This window comes from Saccoglossus kowalevskii, chromosome 9 (genome assembly GCF_978046115.1).
Source record: "Saccoglossus kowalevskii chromosome 9, keSacKowa6.1, whole genome shotgun sequence".
Classification (NCBI taxonomy): Eukaryota; Metazoa; Hemichordata; class Enteropneusta; family Harrimaniidae; genus Saccoglossus; species Saccoglossus kowalevskii.
Genome location: NC_140649.1, coordinates 18,307,681 through 18,333,975, shown reverse-complemented (window position 1 = coordinate 18,333,975; position 26,295 = coordinate 18,307,681). Strand labels below are relative to the sequence as shown.

Below are 26,295 nucleotides of genomic sequence, written 5' to 3'. Positions count from 1 at the left end.
CAACATGGATACCTAAATACCATGGATACCTACATGCTTCTTTTACAACCCAAGCTGTTGACCTGGAAATGAATCAATGTAGATCACCCCCCTTTTTATAATACATATGGTAGCTACGGTACAAGATAACCCAAAACCAAGCACTGAAAGGAAAGTACATACCTCATTGTCATTGGTGCTCTCATTTTGCTCAGCTGCTGTCAGATCTCGTGATAACTGCAGTTTTTCCAATAACTCCAGAAGGGCAAAATTCTTCTTTAAACCCCATATTCCAGAATCACCAAGTTCGGTGACTTGTCTGTCAAGTGGGCAGTGAAGCGATCGTCCATGTGTTGGTAGTCTTGTCAAACAGTCATGGCAAAATGTGTGTCCACATAGTAATAGTCTTGGCACCTTATCACCTTGTAATGTGAACACCTCACCACAAACACCACACTCCAATACCTATGTAGAGAAATTACAATGGTTATCACCTTGTAATGTGAACACCTCACCACACTCCAATACCTATGTAGAGAAATTACAATGGTTATCACCTTGTAATGTGAACACCTCACCACACTCAAATACCTATGTAGAGAAATTACAATGGTTATCACCTTGTAATGTGAACACCTCACCACAAACACCACACTCCAATACCTATGTAGAGAAATTACAATGGTTATCACCTTGTAATGTGAACACCTCACCACAAACACCACACTCCAATACCTATGTAGAGAAATTACAATGGTTATCACCTTGTAATGTGAACACCTCACCACAAACACCACACTCCAATACCTATGTAGAGAAATTACAATGGTTATCACCTTGTAATGTGAACACCTCACCACAAACACCACACTCCAATACCTATGTAGAGAAATTACAATGGTTATCACCTTGTAATGTGAACACCTCACCACAAACACCACACTCCAATACCTATGTAGAGAAATTACAATGGTTATCACCTTGTAATGTGAACACCTCACCACACTCCAATACCTATGTAGAGAAATTACAATGGTTATCACCTTGTAATGTGAACACCTCACCACACTCCAATACCTATGTAGAGAAATTACAATGGTTATCACCTTGTAATGTGAACACCTCACCACACTCCAATACCTATGTAGAGAAATTACAATGGTTATCACCTTGTAATGTGAACACCTCACCACAAACACCACACTCCAATACCTATGTAGAGAAATTACAATGGTTATCACCTTGTAATGTGAACACCTCACCACACTCCAATACCTATGTAGAGAAATTACAATGGTTATCACCTTGTAATGTGAACACCTCACCACACTCCAATACCTATGTAGAGAAATTACAATGGTTATCACCTTGTAATGTGAACACCTCACCACACTCCAATACCTATGTAGAGAAATTACAATGGTTATCACCTTGTAATGTGAACACCTCACCACACTCAAATACCTATGTAGAGAAATTACAATGGTTATTACCTTGTAATGTGAACACCTCACCACACTCCAATACCTATGTAGAGAAATTACAATGGTTATCACCTTGTAATGTGAACACCTCACCACAAACACCACACTCCATACCTATGTAGAGAAATTACAACGGTTATCACCTTGTAATGTGAACACCTCACCACACTCCAATACCTATGTAGAGAAATTACAATGGTTATCACCTTGTAATGTGAACACCTCACCACAAACACCACACTCAAATACCTATGTAGAGAAATTACAATGGTTATCACCTTGTAATGTGAACACCTCACCACACTCCAATACCTATGTAGAGAAATTACAATGGTTATCACCTTGTAATGTGAACACCTCACCACAAACACCACACTCAAATACCTATGTAGAGAAATTACAATGGTTATCACCTTGTAATGTGAACACCTCACCACACTCCAATACCTATGTAGAGAAATTACAATGGTTATCACCTTGTAATGTGAACACCTCACCACACTCCAATACCTATGTAGAGAAATTACAATGGTTATCACCTTGTAATGTGAACACCTCACCACACTCCAATACCTATGTAGAGAAATTACAATGGTTATCACCTTGTAATGTGAACACCTCACCACACTCCAATACCTATGTAGAGAAATTACAATGGTTATCACCTTGTAATGTGAACACCTCACCACAAACACCACACTCAAATACCTATGTAGAGAAATTACAATGGTTATCACCTTGTAATGTGAACACCTCACCACACTCCAATACCTATGTAGAGAAATTACAATGGTTATCACCTTGTAATGTGAACACCTCACCACAAACACCACACTCCATACCTATGTAGAGAAATTACAATGGTTATCACCTTGTAATGTGAACACCTCACCACACTCCAATACCTATGTAGAGAAATTACAATGGTTATCACCTTGTAATGTGAACACCTCACCACACTCCAATACCTATGTAGAGAAATTACAATGGTTATCACCTTGTAATGTGAACACCTCACCACACTCAAATACCTATGTAGAGAAATTACAATGGTTATCACCTTGTAATGTGAACACCTCACCACAAACACCACACTCAAATACCTATGTAGAGAAATTACAATGGTTATCACCTTGTAATGTGAACACCTCACCACACTCCAATACCTATGTAGAGAAATTACAATGGTTATCACCTTGTAATGTGAACACCTCACCACAAACACCACACTCAAATACCTATGTAGAGAAATTACAATGGTTATCACCTTGTAATGTGAACACCTCACCACACTCCAATACCTATGTAGAGAAATTACAATGGTTATCACCTTGTAATGTGAACACCTCACCACACTCCAATACCTATGTAGAGAAATTACAATGGTTATCACCTTGTAATGTGAACACCTCACCACACTCCAATACCTATGTAGAGAAATTACAATGGTTATCACCTTGTAATGTGAACACCTCACCACACTCCAATACCTATGTAGAGAAATTACAATGGTTATCACCTTGTAATGTGAACACCTCACCACAAACACCACACTCAAATACCTATGTAGAGAAATTACAATGGTTATCACCTTGTAATGTGAACACCTCACCACACTCCAATACCTATGTAGAGAAATTACAATGGTTATCACCTTGTAATGTGAACACCTCACCACACTCCAATACCTATGTAGAGAAATTACAATGGTTATCACCTTGTAATATGAACACCTCACCACAAACACCACACTCCATACCTATGTAGAGAAATTACAATGGTTATCACCTTGTAATGTGAACACCTCACCACACTCCAATACCTATGTAGAGAAATTACAATGGTTATCACCTTGTAATGTGAACACCTCATCACACTCCAATACCTATGTAGAGAAATTACAATGGTTATCACCTTGTAATGTGAACACCTCACCACACTCCAATACCTATGTAGAGAAATTACAATGGTTATCACCTTGTAATGTGAACACCTCACCACAAACACCACACTCCATACCTATGTAGAGAAATTACAATGGTTATCACCTTGTAATGTGAACACCTCACCACACTCCAATACCTATGTAGAGAAATTACAATGGTTATCACCTTGTAATGTGAACACCTCACCACAAACACCACACTCCATACCTATGTAGAGAAATTACAATGGTTATCACCTTGTAATGTGAACACCTCACCACACTCCAATACCTATGTAGAGAAATTACAATGGTTATCACCTTGTAATGTGAACACCTCATCACACTCCAATACCTATGTAGAGAAATTACAATGGTTATCACCTTGTAATGTGAACACCTCACCACACTCCAATACCTATGTAGAGAAATTACAATGGTTATCACCTTGTAATGTGAACACCTCACCACACTCAAATACCTATGTAGAGAAATTACAATGGTTATCACCTTGTAATGTGAACACCTCACCACACTCAAATACCTATGTAGAGAAATTACAATGGTTATCACCTTGTAATGTGAACACCTCACCACACTCAAATACCTATGTAGAGAAATTACAATGGTTATCACCTTGTAATGTGAACACCTCATCACACTCCAATACCTATGTAGAGAAATTACAATGGTTATCACCTTGTAATGTGAACACCTCATCACAAACACCACACTCAAATACCTATGTAGAGAAATTACAATGGTTATCACCTTGTAATGTGAACACCTCACCACACTCAAATACCTATGTAGAGAAATTACAATGGTTATCACCTTGTAATGTGAACACCTCACCACACTCAAATACCTATGTAGAGAAATTACAATGGTTATCACCTTGTAATGTGAACACCTCATCACACTCCAATACCTATGTAGAGAAATTACAATGGTTATCACCTTGTAATGTGAACACCTCATCACAAACACCACACTCCAATACCTATGTAGAGAAATTACAATGGTTATCACCTTGTAATGTGAACACCTCATCACAAACACCACACTCAAATACCTATGTAGAGAAATTACAATGGTTATCACCTTGTAATGTGAACACCTCATCACAAACACCACACTCCAATACCTGTGTAGAGAAATTACAATGGTTATCACCTTGTAATGTGAACACCTCACCACAAACACCACACTCCAATACCTATGTAGAGAAATTACAATGGTTATCACCTTGTAATGTGAACACCTCATCACAAACACCACACTCCAATACCTATGTAGAGAAATTACAATGGTTATCACCTTGTAATGTGAACACCTCATCACAAACACCACACTCCAATAACTATGTAGAGAAATTACAATGGTTATCACCTTGTAATGTGAACACCTCATCACAAACACCACACTCCAATACCTATGTAGAGAAATTACAATGGTTATCACCTTGTAATGTGAACACCTCACCACAAACACCACACTCCAATACCTATGTAGAGAAATTACAATGGTTATCACCTTGTAATGTGAACACCTCATCACAAACACCACACTCCAATACCTATGTAGAGAAATTACAATGGTTATCACCTTGTAATGTGAACACCTCATCACAAACACCACACTCCAATAACTATGTAGAGAAATTACAATGGTTATCACCTTGTAATGTGAACACCTCATCACAAACACCACACTCCAATACCTGTGCAGAAGCATTGAACGTCATCGGATTAGTGGAGCTAAAATTGTGTGATTGATTGCTTTTTTTTTTTCCTTGCTTGAAGTTCCCTGGCCAATCAAAAATCATGATTTACACAAAGGTAATATGATTAACATACGACACCAGTTTTACCATAAAAAAGCACTTGGGTTTATCCAATAGTGATTTTCAGACAGTTTGAAAATTTCAGGAAAAATAACTTTAGAAAAGCAATTTGCCACACTAAAACATGCCAACATTTTTGAAAATAGTAATTTTAATGACAGAATCTGTCTGCTCTATTTTCTCTAAAACGGGCAAAACATGTGCTGACCAAAAACAAGTCGGTGTAGCCATTTCCGGCACAGGTGATTTTCAGACAGTTTGAAAATGTCAGAATAATGACTTTTGAACACTGATTTGCTAACTAACAAACGCCAACATTTTTTAAAAACTTTGAAACTTATATATATGCATACAAAATAATCTTGTGTTATTTTTTTGGCACATATTTTTTGCAGTGAGTTTGCCTCTTTGAAAAAGCTGCATTTAACCAACTTACATGACATTCTATGTTATTTCTACCCCAGCATTTGAAAAACATTATTTTCAACACAAATAAAACTCCTGCTACCTTAAATTACCAATATTATGATGCTGGCTATTCTGAAATCATTTAGTGCATATTATAATGTCACTCACTGAGAACCAAAAAAAAAAAGTTGAGGATTTTTTTAATTTCATTGCAGCAAACAGCACGATTAGTTTTGTTTTATATTGTTTGTGTGAAATTTTTTAATTTCTAAATCGAACCACTGATCATAAACTTAATTTTGATTAATAACATTTTTGTATTTACTAAAGTCAAATATTGGTTAGCTGCAGTTATGAAGCTCGCTTGGTTTCTCTGTGGATCATTTCGTTTGTCATGGTGTTAACTTAACGAACGAAATGATGTATCCATTGAAAACATGTCGAGCAGCTTCGAAAACTATTTTGTTATATCCAATTTATTTAAAAAAAATATTTGGGCATTTATCTATTTTTTGTTCTGATGGAGTGTATAAGACGTTAATCGACTGGGATCTGAATGAAGAAGCAGGAAAGATTACTATAATAAACTATACGCATACATGCAGTATGAATGATAGCAAGTGAATTGTCATGGAAGTAAATAACAACACAGTTATTGGGGGAGGAGGCTGTGTTTGAGTTATGACGTCCGTCAGATGAGCCACCGGCCTCGGGTGCAAACGTGGTTATTGTCAAAATGAAACCGTGCATTATGAAGAGGTAGATTAAAAACGCGTCAAGATTATTACAACTTACGTTGGTGTTTCCGTTTCTCGACCTACGAGCCGAAAATCTGCTGCCACAGCTCACTTGGCCGAGAGCGGCAGCCATTTTTGCAATACCACTTAACTTACTGTAGAAACTCCGAACACATCATCAAAGCCAACGTCGCCAATTTGCGTAGCGCCTATTGTCCAGAGTTCTGTCTTTTCACTCGCCCTTCTGATGTTTTAGATGTTGAACAACGGTATATCTAAGATTGGTGGGATACAAAAAGGAAGAAAAGATAGAATATTAGAGTAGTAGAAAAAAATAAATAATACAATTATTTCAAGTAACTTAAGGTGCTTCACAAATAACCAAAATGGAGGGCAGTCGAGAAAAAGAGCACTTGCTCGCTCTCAAAGGTTTGTTTTTTTATTTATTATTTTTAAAATTGAATACATATTAGGTGCTCAACTCGATACAGTCAGACACCGACAATTTGAAGTAAGTAAATATGTGAGACTAGGGACCACAGCGAGTATGCTTTCATAGGTACTTAAACGTTAAGTTAATCAATATTCAATACAACACATTTATTGACTATCAGTATCACACGCGCACTGATCGAGAGGGTGGAAATGGTTACTTCGGGCCCCTCACCCTTAATCATAATTAAAAATATATTTTCTCACAAGCTATCTTTAGCACTTTAATTTCTCAAGAGATGATAACTTGCAAAAAGTTAATTCCCTAGCCGGGAATCGAACCCGGGCCCTGTGGGTGAAAGCCACATATCCTAACCACTAGACCACTAGGGATATCTTAAACCTACTCTTTACCTTGTCAATCCAGTGCCCTCCCTCCCTCCCAAATATTAATGCAAACGATGGATGTAAAGAGGGTATAAACAACTTAAAAAAGAAAATTATTCACAACAATGCCATGAACTTTCTTATGTTACTTTTTGATGAGCTTTTTATCAGACCATTTATTACGTATGGCAGTAATGTTTGTGGTGATGAAAGTAGTATAAAATCAGGAATGTGGATCTCTCATTCTGCAGATTTGTACTTGGCATCTCTTAAAAACACATGAAAATTGGCAATCAATGTGAGATATTCTGTTCAAATATTAATTAAAAATAAATAATATGACCGAATTATATCTTCAAGTGTGATTCTTTCAACATCATGCATGCATAAAGTTCACACGAAATTAAATAAATTATTTGGCTGTAATAGACTGCACCATATGTGATTAGCTTTGGCCAATGAAATATTGGACATAAAACTAAAACAAGTAACTTCTCAGTATCCTCATTTTTTTTTTATTATTATTCTGAAGTTGTCATTAAATTTATAATTTTTTATCAAAACTGATTTTTTCTTTCTGTTCTGACTTAGAACAATCCCAACAAGCTTTAAGGCTTATGACATTTGGTGGGGGGTGAAGGGACTGGGGGACGGTCGATTCGTCCCAAATCACATTCGTCCCAAGTCGTTTCGTCCCACAAGTTAATTCGTCCCAAGTCGATTCGTCCCACAAGTTGATTCGTCCCACAAGTTGATTCGTCCCAAAGTCGATTCGTCCCACGCACTGTTTTTGCCGACGTTATATACAAATACACCTTATATGCAACGTAGAGTTATTAGTTAATAAAAACAAATACACCTTACACGCAACGTACAAGTTATTAGTTAATAAATACAAATACACCGTACACGCAACGTAGAGTTATTAGTTAATAAATAAATACAAATACACCGTTCACGCAACGTGGAGTTATTAATTAGCGTGTCAGTAACAGTTGGCATAGAAATTGACCCTGCTCAAGATCGTAATGCTGACCAAAAATTAAATAAATTGGACGAATGTGAATTGGGACGAATGTGAATTGGAACGAATCGACTCGTGGGACGAATGTGAATTGGGACGAATCGACTTGTGGGACGAATGTGAATTGGGACGAGTTGACTGTGAATCAAGGGACTTACACAAATTAGCATGAAATCCAAGTTTGATTGACACTGTACTATTATTCATATATTTTAGTAATGAGGTTGACAAAGCCTTCATTTATGACAACTATACCAGTATTATCAGAAGATAGGGATCTTCCTGGAAATCTGTTTCTTCAAGCTTTACAAACAGACTTGTCAAGTAATAAAGGAATTGAAAATTTTGCTATGGGAGAACTGTTAACACTGCCACAAAATTTTGGGTAAGTACCATGGAAATACTAATAAAGTTATGTCTGCATGACACTTTGTAAATCACAACTGTAATTAGTGTACCTGATACCATGTAAATCACAGCCATCTTGGATGTACCTGTGAAGTTGTCTGTACCTGGTACCATGTGAATCACAGCCATGTTGTACGTAACTGGTACCATGTAAATAATAGCTAAGTTGGATGTACCTTGTATTATGTAAATACAGCCCTGTTGGATGTACCTGGTACAAGTATTAAAATCATAGCGAAGTTGGATGTACCTGGTAAATCACAGCCATGTCGGTTATACCTGGTACGATGTAAATTTCTGCCATGCTGGTTGTACCTCATACCCATGTAAATCATAGCAAACTTGGGGTGTACTTGGTACCATGCGATTCATAACCAAGTTGAGTGGACCTGGTACCATGTAAACTCAGCTAAATTGAGTGTATCGTTGACTATATCAATTCAATGACTTGTTTTTTTCTAATGTGTAGAAATATATTCCTAGGAGAGACATTTTCCTGTTATATCAGTGTACATAATGATAGTAGCCAGAGCGTCAGTGACATATTGGTGAAAACTGATTTACAAACAAGTTCACAACGATTAACGTTATCTGGTGGAAATGTCTCACCAAGTCCAAATTTATCGCCTGAGAATTGCATTGATGAAGTGATACATCATGAAGTCAAAGAACTTGGTACACACATGTAAGTTTATGATCTAAAGTAAATTTCAGTTCATCTATGCTAATTACATAACACAGAGTCAAAGAACTCAGTACACACTAGAGAAAATTCATCTATGGCCATTACATAACAGAGTCAAAGAACTCCGTACACACTAAAGAAAATTCATCTATGGCCATTACATAACACAGAATCAAAGAACTCTACACACTAGTGTAAATTCATCTATGGCCATTACATAACACAGAGTCAAAGAACTCCGTACACACTAGAGTAAATTCAACTATGGCCATTACATAACACAGAGTAGAATAACTCTGTACACACTGGAGTAAATTCATCTATGGCCATAACGTAATACAGAGTCAAAGAACTACGTACACACTAGAGTAAATTCAACTATGGCCATTACATAACACAGAGTCAAAGAACTCCGTACACACTAGAGTAAATTCATCTATGGCCATTACATAACACAGTAAAATAACTCTGTACTCACTGGAGTAAATTCATCTATGGCCATAACGTAATACAGAGTCAAAGAACTTTGTACACACTAGAGTAAATTCAACTATGGCCATTACATAACACAGAATCAAAGAACTTCGTACACACTAGAGAAAATTTATCTATGGCCATTACATAACACAGAATCAAAAAACTCTACACACTAGTGTAAATTCATCTATGGCCATAACGTATTAATACAGAGTAAAATAACTCTGTACACACTGGAGTAAATTCATCTATGGCCATAACGTAATACAGAGTCAAAGAACTACGTACACACTAGAGTAAATTCAACTATGGCCATTACATAACACAGAGTCAAAGAACTCCGTACACACTAGAGAAAATTCCTCTATGGCCATTACACAACACAGAATCAAAAAACTCTACACACTAGTGTAAATTCATCTATGGCCATAACGTAATACAGAGTAAAATAACTGTACACACTGGAGTAAATTCATCTATGGCCATAACGTAATACAGAGTCAAAGAACTCCGTACACACTAGAGTAAATTCAACTATGGCCATTACATAACACAGAATCAAAGAACTTTGTACACACTAGAGTAAATTCAACTATGGCCATTACATAACACAGAATCAAAGAACTTCGTACACACTAGAGAAAATTTATCTATGGCCATTACATAACACAGAATCAAAAAACTCTACACACTAGTGTAAATTCATCTATGGCCATAACGTAATACAGAGTAAAATAACTCTGTACACACTGGAGTAAATTCATCTATGGCCATAACGTAATACAGAGTCAAAGAACTACGTACACAGTAGAGTAAATTCAACTATGGCCATTACATAACACAAAATCAAAGAACTCTACACACTAGTGTAAATTCATCTATGGCCATAACGTAATACAGAGTCAAAGAACTATGTACACAGTAGAGTAAATTCAACTATGGCCATTACATAACACAGAATCAAAGAACTCTACACACTAGTGTAAATTCATCTATGGCCATTACATAACACAGAGTCAAAGAACTCCGTACACACTAGAGTAAATTCAACTATGGCCATTACATAACACAGAATCAAAGAACTCTACACACTAGTGTAAATTCAACTATGGCCATTACATAACACAGAATCAAAGAACTCTACACACTAGAGTAAATTCATCTATGGCCATTTTGTAACAGTGAGTCAAAGAACCCTGTACACACCGGTGTAAATTCATCTATGGCCATTGCATAACACAGAATCAAAGAACTCTACACACTAGTGTAAATTCAACTATGGCCATTACATAACACAGAGTCAAAGAACTCCGTACACACTAGAGTAAATTCAACTATGGCCATTACATAACACAGAATCAAAGAACTTTGTACACACTAGAGTAAATTCAACTATGGCCATTACATAACACAGAATCAAAGAACTTCGTACACACTAGAGAAAATTTATCTATGGCCATTACATAACACAGAATCAAAAAACTCTACACACTAGAGTAAATTCATCTATGGCCATTTTGTAACAGTGAGTCAAAGAACCCTGTACACACCGGTGTAAATTCATCTATGGCCATTGCATAACACAGAATCAAAGAACTCTACACACTAGTGTAAATTCAACTATGGCCATTACATAACACAGAGTCAAAGAACTCCGTACACACTAGAGTAAATTCAACTATGGCCATTACATAACACAGAATCAAAGAACTTTGTACACACTAGAGTAAATTCAACTATGGCCATTACATAACACAGAATCAAAGAACTTCGTACACACTAGAGAAAATTTATCTATGGCCATTACATAACACAGAATCAAAAAACTCTACACACTAGTGTAAATTCATTTATGGCCATAACGTAATACAGAGTAAAATAACTCTGTACACACTGGAGTAAATTCATCTATGGCCATAACGTAATACAGAGTCAAAGAACTACGTACACACTAGAGTAAATTCAACTATGGCCATTACATAACACAGAGTCAAAGAACTCCGTACACACTAGAGAAAATTCATCTATGGCCATTACACAACACAGAATCAAAAAACTCTACACACTAGTGTAAATTCATCTATGGCCATAACGTAATACAGAGTCAAAGAACTATGTACACAGTAGAGTAAATTCAACTCAGGCCATTACATAACACAGAATCAAAAAACTCTACACACTAGTGTAAATTCATCTATGGCCATTACATAACACAGAGTCAAAGAACTCCGTACACACTAGAGTAAATTCAACTATGGCCATTACATAACACAGAATCAAAGAACTCTACACACTAGTGTAAATTCAACTATGGCCATTACATAACACAGAATCAAAGAACTCTACACACTAGAGTAAATTCATCTATGGCCATTTTGTAACAGTGAGTCAAAGAACCCTGTACACACCGGTGTAAATTCATCTATGGCCATTGCATAACACAGAATCAAAGAACTCTACACACTAGTGTAAATTCAACTATGGCCATTACATAACACAGAGTCAAAGAACTCCGTACACACTAGAGTAAATTCAACTATGGCCATTACATAACACAGAATCAAAGAACTCTACACACTAGTGTAAATTCAACTATGGCCATTACATAACACAGAATCAAAGAACTCCGTACACACTAGAGAAAATTCAACTATGGCCATTACATAACACAGAGTCAAAGAACTCCGTACACACTAGAGAAAATTCATCTATGGCCATTACACAACACAGAATCAAAAAACTCTACACACTAGTGTAAATTCATCTATGGCCATAACGTAATACAGAGTCAAAGAACTATGTACACAGTAGAGTAAATTCAACTATGGCCATTACATAACACAGAATCAAAGAACTCTACACACTAGTGTAAATTCATCTATGGCCATTACATAACACAGAGTCAAAGAACTCCGTACACACTAGAGTAAATTCAACTATGGCCATTACATAACACAGAATCAAAGAACTCTACACACTAGTGTAAATTCAACTATGGCCATTACATAACACAGAATCAAAGAACTCTACACACTAGAGTAAATTCATCTATGGCCATTTTGTAACAGTGAGTCAAAGAACCCTGTACACACCGGTGTAAATTCATCTATGGCCATTGCATAACACAGAATCAAAGAACTCTACACACTAGTGTAAATTCAACTATGGCCATTATATAACACAGAATCAAAGAACTCTACACACTAGAGTAAATTCATCTATGGCCATTTTGTAACAGTGAGTCAAAGAACCCTGTACACACTGGTGTAAATTCATCTATGGCCATAACATAACACAGAGTCAAAGATATTAGAAATTCTATTATATTTGGTGGCAGAGACATAATAATAGCAAGTGTGATAACAACTGAAAGATGCACATACCCGGTATCACACAGTAGCTGTATCTTGAATGAGAAATATTGTTATTTATTACAGACTAGTATGTGCAGTGAGTTACAGTATAAGTAGCGGAGAAAAAATGTATTTTAGAAAGTTTTTTAAATTTCAGGTATGTATAAATTGAAATTTCTGTGAGCTATATCATTAGATTATCAGAAAAAAATGTTATTTTTACACTGGCTTATATGATGAGATTATTAGTTTCCTCAAAAGAAGTTCAAAAACGAGAACTTATTTGGTCTCTGTTCGTCCCGAGTCGTATTTCAGAACCCTCTGGACCTAATTCATTCATTCTTTGCATGTGCCTAGTACTTTACGTGTGACATATGCACATACAGTGGTTTAGTGATTTGATCCAAGCCATTTTGTCAGTTTTTGTTCAAATTTGGTGTTGTATGCATGTATGCATATATAATGTATATTATATTACTTTCTGTAGGTACTAAAACCATTAGATGTCAAAACTAAATTCTACAATGCTGAAGTAAGTATAATGTTATAAATACTTGCTGTTACCTCTGTTGGCCTATCAGGAATAATAATGGATATCAGATCAGATTTCCTCACTTCGACCAGAAGCCCCCAATTTAGAAAACTTAAATTATAGTAATTAATTTTTTTTTCATCTTTGATCTTGACAGCATATTTAGCATTTAAATATTTTTGAAATGTATCTATTTTTTCTAAGATTGTATTTTCATTCAAAAAATTAAAACAACGTTTCATATTTCTTCATCATGTATGAAATTTGAAACATGTATTTCAGCTGACTTTCTTTTTGTTTGGTTTAATTTATAAAATTGTTGTTCGACACACAGGTGCCTGATACTCATGAAGAAGGAACAATTTTTCTGACGGGCTTACTGACACACCTGCTTGCTTATGCTCTAACAGCTAAGACTTCAGGTTAAATGCTATACCTATAAAGTCTGCTGATCTTGTATTTGTGCTGCTTTGATTTGATTGGATGGCATAGTATTGAAATAAATCCTCTGTTTTAACTCGTTAGTTAATGAATTAGTATGATTGTGCAATTATCATGTATGATAGATCTAATATAGGATGCGGTGAACAGTATATTATTTTGCCACTAGAAATGTTTGTGTTTTACAGTGAAGATTGCTGAGATTCTGTCGGAGATTGCTCTCGATGTTGTAAAATTAGAACAACTGATCACCTAGTTCATTTTAAAATATTGTTGATTACCTACAGACTTTTCAGTATTTACTTTTATTTCTATGTGAAAATATGTCAGGACCATGGACAAAGTCTGTTAGTAATCAAGAATATTTTGAAACAAAGTAACTACTTAGTAATCAGTTTTTCTAATCTAACAATATCAAAAGCAATCTCAATGACAGAATCTCAGTGGTTTTCATTGTTGATATAAATGGCGACTGACATCTCATCGTGAGCAAGGGTGCCATGTGACTTGTTTACTCTCCCATCATCATGTCCATGCACTGTTACAAATACAATGAATTACCTACATGTACTTTAAAACGCTTTATTTTTGCTGGGAATTAATTTTCGCTGAATGAATAATTCAGTTAAAATAAAATCCAGCGAATGTGCCTTTTTTCCCATATTTTACATTCCACCTGTCAAAAATCAGTGAAAATAAAATTCAGCGAATATGCCTTTTTTCCCATATTTTACATTCCACCTGTCAAAAATCAGTGAAAATAAAATTCACCGAATATGCCTTTTTTCCCATATTTTACATTTCACCTGTCAAAAATCAGTGAATATGCCTTTTTTCCCATATTTTACATTACACCTGTCAAAAATCAGTGAAAATATAATTCAGCGAATATGCCTTTTTTCCCATATTTCACATTCCACCTGTCAAAAATCAGTGAAAATATAATTCAGCGAATATGCCTTTTTTCCCATATTTCACATTCCACCTGTCAAAAATCAGTGAAAATATAATTCAGCGAATATGCCTTTTTTCCCATATTTTACATTTCACCTGTCAAAAATCAGTGAAAATATAATTCAGCGAATATGCCTTTTTTCCCATATTTCACATTCCACCTGTCAAAAATCAGTGAAAATATAATTCAGCGAATATGCCTTTTTTCCCATATTTCACATTCCACCTGTCAAAAATCAGTGAAAATATAATTCAGCGAATATGCCTTTTTTCCCATATTTTACATTTCACCTGTCAAAAATCAGTGAAAATAAAATTCAGCGAATATGCCTTTTTTCCCATATTATACATTCCACCTGTCAAAAATCAGTGAAAATAAAATCCAAAACACCCAAAAAGTCTATTCAGCGAAAATTAATTCCAGTTAAAAAGTATTTTACAGTAAAAGTGGAAATGATGAGGGGAGAGAAGTGTTATTTTTAGTGTTCAAATTTGGGCACACTCACAAAATCAGTTTGCAATGTACCCCGGTATACCCCAGCTGTTTATTAGACATGTATTACACCAGTAGTTTTTGTGAAGGCATTTATTAGACTAATATATGTACACCAAATGTAATGGCTAATTTACTCTTGAGTGTTAAAATGGCTGTGAAGTTAGCATCCAATTCAGTTTTAGCATTGGATTCTAATTGTGAATACATCATGCATGCTTTGACCGACTGGTTAATTGTAGAATAGGGCAGAATAAAACCCAATATAATTTTAATAACTGTAGTTATGCTAACTGTATTAACAATATATATATTTAATATTCTTTCCTGAATTTTACAAATGATGATTGTCTATATCTAGGACTGTGTAGTAAGTTGTAGTCTATCATTTAGATTTAATTCTCTCTTTTTCTTTCTATCTTTCTTGGATATCTTCACATAGATTGTCTGCATGATGCTTGATGTTATTAGTAATCCCCTCAGTACAATTACTGTAGTATAAAGAATGCATTATTATTCAAAGCATGTAACTTACATTGCCACATAGGGCATGAGTATGATTTGAATAGAGCTGATATGTGACTTATATTTCCACATAGGGCATGAGTATGATTTGAATAGAGCTGACATATGACTTGTATTGCCACATAGGGCATGAGTATGATTTGAATAGAGCTGATATGTGACTTATATTTCCACATAGGACATGAGTATGATTTGAATAGAGCTGACATGTGACTTGTAATTCCACATAGGGCATGAGTATGATTTGAATAGAGCTGACATGTGACATATTGTTCCACATAGGGCATGAGTATGATTTGAATAGAGCTGGCACGTGACTTATATTTCCACATAGGGCATATGAGTATGATTTGAACAGAGCTGACATGTAACTTATATTTCCACATAGGGCATGAGTATGATTTGAATAGAGCTGACATGTGACATATATTTCCACACAGGGCATGAGTATGATTTGAATAGAGCCGACATGTGACTTGTATTGCCACATAGGGCATGGGCATGAGTATGATTTGAATAGAGCTGACATGTAACTTATATTGTCACATAGGGCATGAGTATGATTTGAATAGAGCTGATATGTGACGTATATTTCCATATAGGGTATGATTTGAATAGAGTTGACATTTGACATATATTGCCACATAGGAGCATAGTTATGGATTGCATCAAAGTGTCATTGTGAGAATGTTGCAATTAATTTATCAAGGGGTCATTGTGAGAATGTTGCAATTAATTTATCAAGGGGTCATTGTGAGAATGTTGCAATTAATTTATCAAGGGGTCATTGTGAGAATGTTGCAATTAATTTATCAAGGGGTCATTGTGAGTTTGTTGCAATTAATTTATCAAGGGGTCATTGTGAGATTGTTGCAATTAATTTATCAAGGGGTCATTGTGAGATTGTTGCAATTAATTTATCAAGGGGTCATTGTGAGATTGTTGCAATTAATTTATCAAGGGGTCATTGTGAGTTTGTTGCAATTAATTTATCAAGGGGTCATTGTGAGATTGTTGCAATTAATTTATCAAGGGGTCATTGTGAGATTGTTGCAATTAATTTATCAAGGGGTCATTGTGAGATTGTTGCAATTAATTTATCAAGGGGTCATTGTGAGTTTGTTGCAGTTAATTTATCAAGGGGTCATTGTGAGATTGTTGCAATTAATTTATCAAGGGGTCATTGTGAGATTGTTGCAATTAATTTATCAAGGGGTCATTGTGAATTTGTTGCAGTTAATTTATCAAGGGTATTTGTGAGTTTGTTGCAATTAATGTTTCAAAGGGACATATATTATCTCATTTGCACCTATACATGGTAGAATATTCTAGTATGGATATCAAAAACTGATGTAATACTTTTTATTGTCAAATTTAAAGCTCAAAATCTTAAACTCTTACAAAAGAAGGTAAAATCTATTACATGATTTTAAAAAGGCATTCAACATCCTATAGATTGAGAGACATATGATTATGCAGACAGTCTATGTGTTATCTGGTAATAGCTGGTGATGGAAATACTACTTCTAAATTATTTGGTTCATTTGTAACTATTTATTTATGGTGCACTCTAAGTGGTGATATAACATATGGTGGACATGTCAAGTATTATGTATTGTTTTATTCAAATGTATACATTATGTGTCATTTTATGGTGAATTTTGGTTTATTTTGAAAATTAAATTCTCAATATAGCTTTAGATAGTTGTATGTTCATCATTGTATCTAAAATATGATGTACAATACAGGCTATACAGGTACCTTAGGTTGTATACTGTATCGTTGTATCTACAATATGATGTACAATACAGGCTATACAGCTACCTTAGGTTGTATACAGTATAGTTGTATCTACAGTATGATGTACAATACAGGCTATACAGCTACCTTAGGTTGTATACTGTATAGTTGTATCTAAAATATGATGTACAATACAGGCTATACAGCTACCTTAGTTTGTATACTGTATAGTTGTATCTACAGTATGATGTACAATACAGGCTATACAGCTACCTTAGGTTGTATACTGTATAGTTGTATCTACAATATGATGTACAATACAGGCTATACAGCTACCTTAGGTTATATACTGTATAGTTGTATCTATAATATGATGTACAATACAGGCTATACAGCTACCTTAGGTTGTATACTGTATAGTTGTATCTACAATATGATGTACAATACAGGCTTCACAGCTACCTCAGGTTGTATACTGTATAGTTGTATCTACAATATGATGTACAATACAGGCTATACAGCTACCTTAGGTTGTATACTGTATAGTTGTATCTACAATATGATGTACAATACAGGCTATACAGCCACCTTGGGTTGTATACTGTATAGTTGTATCTACAGTATGATGTACAATACAGGCTATACAGCTACCTTAGGTTGTATACTGTATAGTTGTATCTAAAATATGATGTACAATACAGGCTATACAGCTACTTTAGGTTGTATACTGTATAGTTGTATCTACAATATGATGTACAATACAGGCTATACAGCTACTTTAGTTTGTATACTGTATAGTTGTATCTACAATATGATGTACAATACAGGCTATACAGCCACCTTAGGTTGTATACTGTATAGTTGTATCTACAATATGATGTACAATACAGGCTATATAGCTACCTTAGGTTGTATACTGTATAGTTGTATCTACAATATGATGTACAATACAGGCTTCACAGCTACCTCAGGTTGTATACTGTATAGTTGTATCTACAATATGATGTGCAATACAGGCTATACAGCTACCTTAGGTTGTATACTGTATAGTTGTATCTACAATATGATGTACAATACAGGCTATACAGCTACCTTAGGTTGTATACTGTATAGTTGTATCTACAGTATGATGTACAATACAGGCTATACAGCTACCTTGGGTTGTATACTGTATAGTTGTATCTATAATATGATGTACAATACAAGCTATACAGCTACCTTAGGTTGTATACTGTATAGTTGTATCTACAATATGATGTACAATACAGGCTATACAGCTACCTTAGGTTGTATACTGTATAGTTGTATCTACAATATGATGTACAATACATGCTATACAGCTACCTTAGGTTGTATACTGTATAGTTGTATCTACAGTATGATGTACAATACAGGCTATACAGCTACCCTGGGTTGTATACTGTATAGTTGTATCTATAATATGATGTACAATACAAGCTATACAGCTACCTTAGGTTGTATACTGTATAGTTGTATCTACAATATGATGTACAATACAGGCTATACAGCTACCTTAGGTTGTATACTGTATAGTTGTATCTACAATATGATGTACAATACAGGCTATACAGCTACCTTAGGTTGTATACTGTATAGTTGTATCTACAATATGATGTACAATACAGGCTATACAGCTACCTTAGGTTGTATACTGTATAGTTGTATCTACAATATGTCGTACAATACAGGCTATACAGCTACCTTAGGTTGTATACTGTATAGTTGTATCTACAATATGATGTACAATACATGCTATACAGCTACCTTAGGTTGTATACTTTATAGTTGTATCTACAATATGATGTACAATACAGGCTATACAGCTACCTTAGGTTGTATACTGTATAGTTGTATCTACAATATGATGTACAATACAGGCTATACAGCTACCTTAGGTTGTATACTGTATAGTTGTATCTACAATATGATGTACAATACAGGCTATACAGCTACCTTAGGTTGTATACTGTATAGTTGTATCTACAATATGATGTACAATACAGGCTATACAGCTACCTTAGGTTGTATACTGTATAGTTGTATCTACAATATGATGTACAATACAGGCTATACAGCTACCTTAGGTTGTATACTGTATAGCTGTATCTACAGTATGATGTTTAATACAGGCTATACAGCTACCTTAGGTTGTATACTTTATAGTTGTATCTACAATATGATGTACAATACAGGCTATACAGCTACCTTAGGTTGTATACTGTATAGTTGTATCTACAGTATGATGTACAATACAGGCTATACAGCTACCTTAGGTTGTATACTGTATAGTTGTATCTACAGTATGATGTACAATACAGGCTATACAGCTACCTTGGGTTGTATACTGTATAGTTGTATCTATGATATGATGTACAATACAAGCTATACAGCTACCTTAGGTTGTATACTGTATAGTTGTATCTACAATATGATGTACAATACAGGCTATACAGCTACCTTAGGTTGTATACTGTGTAGTTGTATCTACAGTATGATGTACAATACAGGCTATACAGCTACCTTAGGTTGTATACTGTATAGTTGTATCTACAATATGATGTACAATACAGGCTATACAGCTACCTTAGGTTGTATACTGTATAGTTGTATCTACAATATGATGTACAATACAGGCTATACAGCTACCTTAGGTTGTATACTGTATAGTTGTATCTACAGTATGATGTACAATACAGGCTATACAGCTACCTTAGGTTGTATACTGTATAATTGTATCTATAATATGATGTACAATACAGGCTATACAGCTACCTTAGGTTGTATACTGTATAGTTGTATCTGCAATATGATGTACAATACAGGCTATACAGCCACCTTTGGTTGTATACTGTATAGTTGTATCTATAATATGATGTACAATACAGGCTATACAGCTACCTTTGGTTGTATACTGTATAGTTGTATCTACAATATGATGTACAATACAGGCTATACAGCTACCTTAGGTTGTATACTGTACAGTTGTAGCTACAGTATAATGTACAATACAGGCTATACAGCTACCTTAGTTTGTATACTGTATAGTTGTATCTACAATATGACGTACAATACAGGCTATACAGCTACCTTAGGTTGTATACTGTATAGTTGTATCTACAATATGATGTACAATACAGGCTATACAGCTACCTTAGGTTGTATACTGTATAGTTGTATCTACAATATGATGTACAATACAGGCTATACAGCTACCTTAGGTTGTATACTGTATAGTTGTATCTACAGTATGATGTACAATACAGGCTATACAGCTACCTTAGATTGTATACTGTACAGTTGTAGCTACAATATGATGTACAATACAGGCTATACAGCTGCCTTAGGTTGTATACTGTATAGTTGTATCTACAATATGATGTACAATACAGGCTATACAGCTACCTTAGGTTGTATACTGTATAGTTGTATCTACAATATGATGTACAATACAGGCTATACAGCTACCTTAGGTTGTATACTGTAAAGTTGTATCTACAATGTGATGTACAATACAGGCTATACAGCTACCTTAGGTTGTATACTGTAAAGTTGTATCTACAATGTGATGTAAAATGTACATATCAAACTATTTTTGTCTGTTTCTAGTCTAATGAGGTTTACCTTGAAGCACAAATACAGAATATTACTAATAGTCCAATGGTTATGGAAAGAGTCACATTAGAGCCATCTATCCTATATAATTCACAGGAATTAAATAGCATATTGAGCAAAGAAAACAGGTATGATAAATGTTTAAGAAAATTTCATTTGTCATGTATCACCTTTGATGCGTAATTCATAGACTGCTTTATTAGGCATGCCATACTTAATACACTTGTCTACAAATTTTCCATCAATTTATTTTGAGTGGCAACCACAGTAAGCTTTGTTGATCATTGTGCATTTGTGGAAATTATGATAATAGATAATAAGTTGTTAACACATGTCATCAGTGATCTATGACACAAGAGACTTGTTCAGTGTAGAATCAGCTTGAAGTAAAATAAGTTGGAGATGCACCTCTGTTTTGAGAAAACACAGAAAAATTCATAGAACATATAAATGAACAGAAAATATAATAAATCAAAAAGTGACTAGCCATTATTCTTGAAAAAAAATGATCTTCTCTTCTGTAAATAATAAAGATTATTGCAACCATTTCTTCGCCAAGAAGAGCTATTGATCATTGATGTTGATGCATTAGAAAACACAAATGTGGGTTTTGGTGGGGTGGAGTCTACTAGGGGCATATTTAGAAGAGTGTGTCTCAACCTAAAGCTATCACTACTCATTCACCCAAGTACCACAACATTTTAATGATGTTGATGTAGATGTTTTGATTTTGACACCTTTTTCTCTTTCTTGCTCTTAAAAATTTACTGCCAAATACGATGCAATACAGGTAGTATTTTATTGGTGATTTGTGTAAAACATTATTGAATATGTATGTCAATTGTATAAAAGTGAGATTGGGTCTTACTATTCTTAACCAGTTGCATCTGTTTACATTTTATAAATCATTTGGTTTACAGTGAAACAACTTTTGGTAATTTAAGTTATTTGAATGCAATGGATACAAGACAGTATCTGTATTGCCTAACACCGAAATCATCTGACAATAAAGGTGTGACTAACATCGGAAAGTTGGATATTGTCTGGAAAACCCATCTTGGGGAAAAAGGCAGATTACAAACAAGTCAGTTACAGAGAATGGTAAGATTATACTTACTGAAGTATGCTACCCACTACGCTACGCTACGCTACGCTACGCTACACTACGCTACACTACGCTACACTACGCTACACTACACTACACTACACTACACTACACTACACTACACTACACTACACAACACTGCACTACATACACTGCACTACATACACTGCACTACACTACATACACTACACTACATACACTGCACTACACTACACTACACTACACTACACTAGCTAAATTACATTTATACTCCTCTATACTACACTATGCTACACACTGCTGTGCTATGCTACAATACTACACTCTATAGTGCTTGATTACATATCATCAAAGTACACTGTACTTATTTCTACATGTATACTAATATACATAATCATTGCGTTTGTATTTTTATTTGTTTAGGCACCTGGTTATGGTGACATAAGATTGACTATTGAACAGATACCAGATGGTGTGCAATTAGAAAAACCATTTACAGTTATTTGCAAAGTTATAAACTGTTGGTAAATAAGTAATGTATGGATTCTAATATATTACACCCAGAGTAGGTATGTTTGTGGCACAAGCACAGTAGATCATTATAGGGCTAGTGTTCACTATGCTGAAAGTCTCTCAGTCAGTGAACCTGTGTGAGTGAATTTTCCAAAGAGTTGCTTCTGTTTCAACATTTTCAAATTTAAGATACCCGGTAGTTTGTATGTGCCTCCTGGTTTTTCACAGTGCAGTTGTAAAGCAATTTTAACTAGGCACCAGAGAGTCTGTTTGCTTGATCTTGTAATCTTCCTGATAACAACGGAATATGCAGAACAATCTCTAGCTGGCAAACCGTTTTTATTTCCCATAGATAGACTTATAAATAGACCATTCCCACCTATATCTTTGAAATGCTTAAACTGATTATGTTCAAACACAGATACACCATGCATTTTGTGGTACCTATGCATGTTCACTCATTTTATGTTTCTATTCAGATTCAGAATTTTTAAATACACTAGAAATTATTGATATTAGTTGTGACGGGTTGCATAGAATGATTAATATAAAACCAATATATTAAAAAGCATGTATTAAAAATCAGGGTACCTGAACTTTTGTTTGTATGGAAACAGTGACTTTGCGATTTGCCTGTAGCATTTTAAATGCTACTTTGGCAGCCATTTTCATAATTCAAAATCTAGTTTTGAAATTTAAAACAACCAATTATGAAGGAAATTTAGCAAAGTTTCAGGAAATTCCTATTCCATAAGTATTTTAGTTTTAACCATTTATATCTTATTTCTGTTTTTCAGTGAGCGTACCATGGATTTGTTATTAATATTAAGGAATCATAATCCTGGCCTGCATTGGTGTGGTATATCTGGTAGGCAGCTTGGAAAGCTATCACCCAGTGAAAGTATGATGCTTACTTTGAATTTACTTGCATCAGCACCTGGTCTTCAGGTGAGTTAGTCTTAGTAATGAAAAGTTATCACCCAGTGAAAGTATGATGCTTACTTTGAATTTACTTACATCAGCATCTGGTCTTCAGGTGAGTTAGTCTTAGTAATGAAAAACTATCACCCAGTGAAAGTATGATGCTTACTTTGAATTTACTTGCATCAGCACCTGGTCTTCAGGTGAGTTAGTCTTAGTAATGGAAAGCTATCACCCAGTGAAAGTATGATGCTTACTTTGAATTTACTTGCATCAGCACCTGGTCTTCAGGTGAGTTAGTCTTAGTAATGAAAAGTTATCACCCAGTGAAAGTATGATGCTTACTTTGAATTTACTTGCATCAGCACCTGGTCCTCAGGTGAGTTAGTCTTAGTAATGAAAAGTTATCACCCAGTGAAAGTATGATGCTTACTTTGAATTTACTTGCATCAGCAGCTGGTCTTCAGGTGAGTTAGTCATAGTAATGTAAAACTATCACCCAGTGAAAGTATGATGCTTACTTTGAATTTACTTGCATCAGCACCTGGTCTTCAGGTGAGTTAGTCTTAGTAATGAAAAGTTATCACCCAGTGAAAGTATGATGCTTACTTTGAATTTACTTGCATCAGCACCTGGTCTTCAGGTGAGTTAGTCTAAGTAATAAAAAGTTATCACCCAGTGAAAGTATGATGCTTACTTTGAATTTACTTGCATCAGCACCTGGTCTTCAGGTGAGTTAGTCTAAGTAATAAAAAGTTATCACCCAGTGAAAGTATGATGCTTACTTTGAATTTTAGTATACTTACTTATGCATCAGTCTTATTTTACTGTTATTGAGTATTTATCATCTTGTCTTTCAGAGTATATCAGGACTGAGACTAACAGACACCTATCTGAAGAGAACATATGAACATGATGACATAGCACAAATATTTGTATATTCACAAACTGATTCAGCAATGTAGTATTCAGTCTACAGTGTGATAGCTGTATCTTTGGTGTATAATCTGATCGCAGTATCATTGGTCTACTATCTGATAGTATCCTACATGTACAATCTGTTGACAGTATCATTGGTCTACTATCTGATAGTATCCTACATGTACAATCTGTTGACAGTATCATTGATTCTCAGTCTACAATCTGTTGGAAGTATCCTCAATATACAATCTGATTGCATCTTCCTCGGTCTGCAATTTGTTAGCAGTATTCTCAGTCTACAAGTTGTTGGCAGTATCTGCAGTCTACAAGTTGTTGACAGTATCTGCAGTCTACAAGTTGTTGGCACTATCTGCAGTCTACAAGTTGTTGGCAGTATCTGCAGTCTACAAGTTGTTGGCAGTATCTGCAGTCTACAAGTTGTTGGCAGTATCTGCAGTCTACAAGTTGTTGGCAGTATCTGCAGTCTACAAGTTGTTGACAGTATCTGCAGTCTACAAGTTGTTGGCCATATCTGCAGTCTACAAGTTGTTGGCAGTATCTGCAGTCTACAAGTTGTTGGCAGTATCTGCAGTCTACAAGTTGTTGGCACTATCTGCAGTCTACAAGTTGTTGGCAGTATCTGCAGTCTACAAGTTGTTGGCAGCTAGTATCTGCAGTCTACAAGTTGTTGACAGTATCTGCAGTCTACAAGTTGTTGGCCATATCTGAAGTCTACAATCTCTTACCAGTACCTGCAGTCTACAATATGTTACCAGTATCTGCAGTCTACAATTCGTAGTACCGGTATCATCCGTCTGTGCTATTAATTAGACATGAATATATTTGTCCAAAACTAGCCATTTTATACAAGATTTAAAATTATGTATCTCACAATTGTTACGGTATATATTGGACATTTGCTGAGTGACATATTGGTCCTGTGTGTGTGATAGGACACTGTATTGCAGCCTTTCTTTTACAATATTCTACGAATCATCATTTTAAATTCCAATTCTTGTGTATTAAAGTATGAATATATTACAATTATAATCATAAATCATTTCTTTCTGTTTGTATTTTTTGGGGGTCCTGAATATGAATTTTCTCAGAGTGCATGTTTACCAAGACCTCAATACATTTATAGGAATAATCAGAAGAGTACAGCTTTAATTATAGTGACAACACTATACTCTATATCATCCAAAAAATAATGCCTTCTTCATATGCAAATTGTTCTTACCCACCACTGTACTGTGATCGTGATGTCACTTGGTAACACACATTGAACTTTTTTTAATGTTAAGCCAGCTACTACGATTCCAGTCCTCTTTCCCTAATTTTATGTTTTTGTTCTTTCTAGTGTGTATGATTGAATAAAATAGAATATGAAATTA

At 35.0% G+C, this 26,295-nt stretch overlaps 2 protein-coding genes and 1 non-coding gene across 3 annotated transcripts in view; 1 reads left to right on the top strand and 2 right to left on the bottom strand.

The window, feature by feature from the left end:
• LOC100369089 (E3 ubiquitin-protein ligase TRIM23-like) overlaps window positions 1–6,523 on the bottom strand; it is a 21,890-nt gene extending 15,367 nt beyond the window's left edge. Inside the window, exons 1-2 of the mRNA XM_085503258.1 lie at window positions 6,437–6,523; window positions 163–444 (exon numbers count right to left, since the gene is read on the bottom strand). Of these exons, the coding sequence (XP_085359384.1) occupies window positions 163–444; window positions 6,437–6,511 (357 nt within the window). The 5' untranslated portion in view covers window positions 6,512–6,523. The remainder of the gene's footprint in view (window positions 1–162; window positions 445–6,436) is intronic.
• Window positions 6,509–26,295, top strand: LOC100368944 (trafficking protein particle complex subunit 13-like). Its single transcript, XM_085503259.1, has 10 exons — window positions 6,509–6,807; window positions 8,438–8,606; window positions 9,099–9,314; window positions 13,229–13,301; window positions 13,632–13,676; window positions 21,457–21,590; window positions 22,383–22,563; window positions 22,970–23,070; window positions 23,857–24,007; window positions 24,841–26,295. Exons 1-10 carry the CDS (start codon window positions 6,765–6,767, stop codon window positions 24,943–24,945), a joined length of 1,218 nt encoding a protein of 405 aa, XP_085359385.1. The 5' UTR covers window positions 6,509–6,764; the 3' UTR covers window positions 24,946–26,295.
• TRNAE-UUC (transfer RNA glutamic acid (anticodon UUC)) lies at window positions 7,132–7,203 on the bottom strand. Its single transcript has one exon. It is a non-coding gene; the product is annotated as a tRNA-Glu (tRNA).

Bases quoted from the DNA above. Each gene is read 5' to 3' on its own strand.
- LOC100368944 (XM_085503259.1), top strand. From the start codon at position 6,765: ATGGAGGGCAGTCGAGAAAAAGAGCACTTGCTCGCTCTCAAAG. The intron at 8,607-9,098 runs GTAAGTACCATG...TCTAATGTGTAG, and splicing joins ACACTGCCACAAAATTTTGG to AAATATATTCCTAGGAGAGA. The intron at 13,677-21,456 runs GTAAGTATAATG...GTCTGTTTCTAG, and splicing joins CTAAATTCTACAATGCTGAA to TCTAATGAGGTTTACCTTGA.